General features: G+C 38.5%; 1 protein-coding gene across 1 annotated transcript in view; it reads right to left on the minus strand.

The window, feature by feature from the left end:
* LOC106867589 (stabilin-2) overlaps positions 1–3,465 on the minus strand; it is a 712,318-nt gene extending 708,853 nt beyond the window's left edge. Inside the window, exon 1 of the mRNA XM_052976401.1 lies at positions 1,900–3,465. Within this exon, the coding sequence (XP_052832361.1) occupies positions 1,900–2,511 (612 nt within the window). The 5' untranslated portion in view covers positions 2,512–3,465. The remainder of the gene's footprint in view (positions 1–1,899) is intronic.
* Positions 3,466–3,634: the final 169 nt, after the last annotated feature.

Consider the following 3,634-nt stretch of genomic DNA (forward strand, 5'->3'; position numbering starts at 1 on the left):
GGGGTCGATCCAATCGACTGGCCCCATCCTCCCCAAAATCTTCGGGCCTTGCGCCTAGAGAAGAAAAGATTATTATTATTATTATTATTATTATTGAAGGCGGCGAGGTGGCAGAACCGTTAACACGCTGGACGAAATGCTTAGCAGTACTTCGCCGGTCGCTACGTTCTGAGTTCAAATTCCACCCTCGCCTTTCATTCTTACGGGGTCGAAAAATTAAGTACCAGTGAAATGCTGGGGTCGGTGTAATCGACTAGCGAGCTCCACATAAAATTTCAGGCTTTGTTCCTCCAGCAGAAAGGATTGTTATTATTTATGCTTCTCAAACACAAAGTAAATACCCGCAGGGAATCACTGGTATCGACTATACTAATCGGTTCAAACTTACTCTACATAAACCGGATGGTTGGAGTTGAAATTTACTAAGTACACACATATATACATATATATATATATATACATACATACATACACACATATATACACACACACACACACAAGGTATAGAAACAACCTAATACCGGTTTTGCTTGATCTGATCTCGTCAACCGTTTGATAGGACAGTTTGAAAACAATGAAAGCCGCTTAATGTGATCACTTTAGAACGAAACCTCGACAACTTTTACCGGCTTCTAATAATAGTAATAATGATAATAACCGGTTGATCATTATTTAAATAGTCTGGGAGTCACTGACTTTAAGGACAGTAACTGATAATATTAGTGATTATATTAAGCGGCTCCCACTATATACATGTGGCTTTTTACACTTGTCTGCGAGGCTGCATTATGGAATATTTTAATCATACATCTGTGTATGTATGTATGTATGTATGTGCATACATATATATATATATATATATACACACACGTGTGTATATCCATACATATATATATATATATATATATACACACACACACGCATATATACACACACACTTAAGTTCGTTTATGTATAGTTTTGTACCAAAAAATTGAAATACTATGAACACACACACACACACACACACACACACACACACACACACACACACAGCTATCTATATGCATATACACACCTGTCCAGATCCACGTTTATATAGAGATATACACACGTTCAACAATACATGCATACATACATACATTCATACACGAATATACGTATATATAAACAAGCCGCGTATATACGCACAAGCACTCACGTATGCACACACAAGCACGTACATACTCGTATATAGATACACACTCGTATACACATACATACACATCAACACATATACACATGTACATCAACACATGTACACATGTATATAAACACACAGGTACATACACAGCCACCGAATCACACAAACTGTACATGAGCGCGCACACACGCACACAGGTTCTCTGTTTACATCGAACAATCAATAAAAGTGTGTGAAAACACAAAAAATATTGATTATCATCACAGGTACAAGTGGTTGAAAGGCGACAATTATAAAGGCCCAGTAGTTTACTGGTATTTTTATAGGTTTATATGCTTATATTAATTGAGTTCTTTTTAGTCGGTACATTTAAACGGGACACCAACCCAGTTTAAATAACACAAAGTAAGGACTTCGTACTTTTAATGTTCGGGTTAACGCCGAGAACTTCCTGGCCTTTGGTGCTGGCATCAAGCGGCGAGTTTACTCTCTTGGAAGCACTCAGGTGAGGGTCCAACCTCAGGCCTCCACCCATCCAAATTACGAAGCCCCTAAAACATGGAATCATAAACAACAACCTCTCCTTCTTTGATTTCAGGTAAACCATTAAAAAAATTAATAATAATAAATTAAGCTTTTGTTAAATACAAGGGCCCCTTGGTAGGATCCGAAATCTGAAAGCAACATTTAAAGTTGTGTTGAGAATTTGTTTATAAATCAAAGAATTAGATTCCTACCTCTTGGAGATTCTCCTTTGTTTGTACCTTATCGAGTAGGTCCATTGCGGTACAAGGTGTAATAAATACAGGTGTGCTTAATGAGAACAGTAATAATAATAATAACCAGGTGGTAGGTAACCACCCCAGCTGTCTCCAACCGTTTAAAGTAAGCGGGTATTTCCTCCAGTTTGGGTAGAAGCCTTGACAGTGGTAACTTTGGTGTTGGTGAGGTTGTGTTTGTTGTTGTTGTTGTTGTTGCTTGCAGTCATATTGGGTTTTGTGTTGAGAAATTTGGCGTTTGTTATTGTGGTTGTTGTTGTCGTGGTGGTGGTGGTGGTTGTTTTTGCTGTTGTTTTTATATTGATAATGCATGTTTAAGGGCGACGACGCGGACAACGTCGACGCTGGTGTTGATGAGACTAATGATGATGATGATGATGGTGATGCTGACGACGAAGACGATGACAATGATGAAGATGATGATAATAACGATGATGATGATGATGATGATAACAGTGGTGATGACCAGCTAAATTTCCGGCGGCTCCGAAGTGAAACAAGGACAGCAGCGTCGGGCGTCCCCATGACAATAGGATCCGTGGGTATAGATGTTGTGACGCGTATATACATGTGTATGTTTGTGTGTATATATATGTGTATATCTATACGTGTGTGTGTGTGAGTGTGAAGCCGTCAATTAACGAGGTGCAGGTGACACTCAGGTGTTGCTGTTGTTGTTAACGTGTGTGGTGTGTGTGTGTGGTGTATGCATACGTGTGTGTACGCGCATAAAACCACTACAACAACAAACACGGCGTGTGTACTCTAGTGTGTGTGTTTATATGAACGTGTGTGTTCATATAAATGTATGTGTATATATATATATATATATATATATATATAAATGTTGGTTTATGTACGTGTGTGCATGTGTATACTTGCGTGTATGTGTGCGTGCGTTCTGTTTATATGGTCATATAATTGCTATGTATGTGTGTTTGCATGTGTATATATATATGTATGTATATACATACATGTATATATATATATAGAGAGAGAGAGAGGCTGTTATTGTGAATAGTGTTTGTTATTGTACAGAGCCGTGCGTATATCTATATACATACGCGGTATTTGTATATATGTTTATATATATATCTGTATATATAATCCGTTTGTTTTTCTATGTACAGTATGTGTATATATCTACGTTATTATGTATGCCTATCTACCGCAATATTTAAATGTCTATGCGTATATAGATACATGTGTGTATATATGTGTGTATGCGTGTGTGTGTGTGTGCGTGTGTATGTGTGTGTATATGAGTGTAAGTCGGTGTCAAAACAGTCGGTAAACGAACCCCAACCAACAGTGTCTGTGAAGAACTCCAGAATGCCAGAGACTGGCTTTGGTGGTGGCACAGCAGAAACTGACTTGCTTCAGCATTAGACACCCTCCTCCCCCTCTCTCTCTCTCTGTCTTTCTATCGCTGCCTGTCGGTCTAGCTTTCTCTACCTATCCCTCTCTCTATATGTATATTTATCTCTTCATCTGCCTCTCTCTCTTTCTTTCCCGCTATATTTGTGTGTATGTGTGTGAGTATCTCCCCTTATATATCCATTTATCTATCTGTCGGTCTTGCTTTCTGTCACTCCGTCTCTCTCTCACATATTTATATATATATATATCCCTCTGTCACTGTTTGCCGCTTTACATTTTTGTTTGTTTCTCTCTCTCTCTCTCTCTCTCTCTC

The sequence above is a fragment of the Octopus bimaculoides genome, chromosome 24 (assembly GCF_001194135.2).
Source record: "Octopus bimaculoides isolate UCB-OBI-ISO-001 chromosome 24, ASM119413v2, whole genome shotgun sequence".
NCBI classification, from domain to species: Eukaryota; Metazoa; Mollusca; class Cephalopoda; order Octopoda; family Octopodidae; genus Octopus; species Octopus bimaculoides.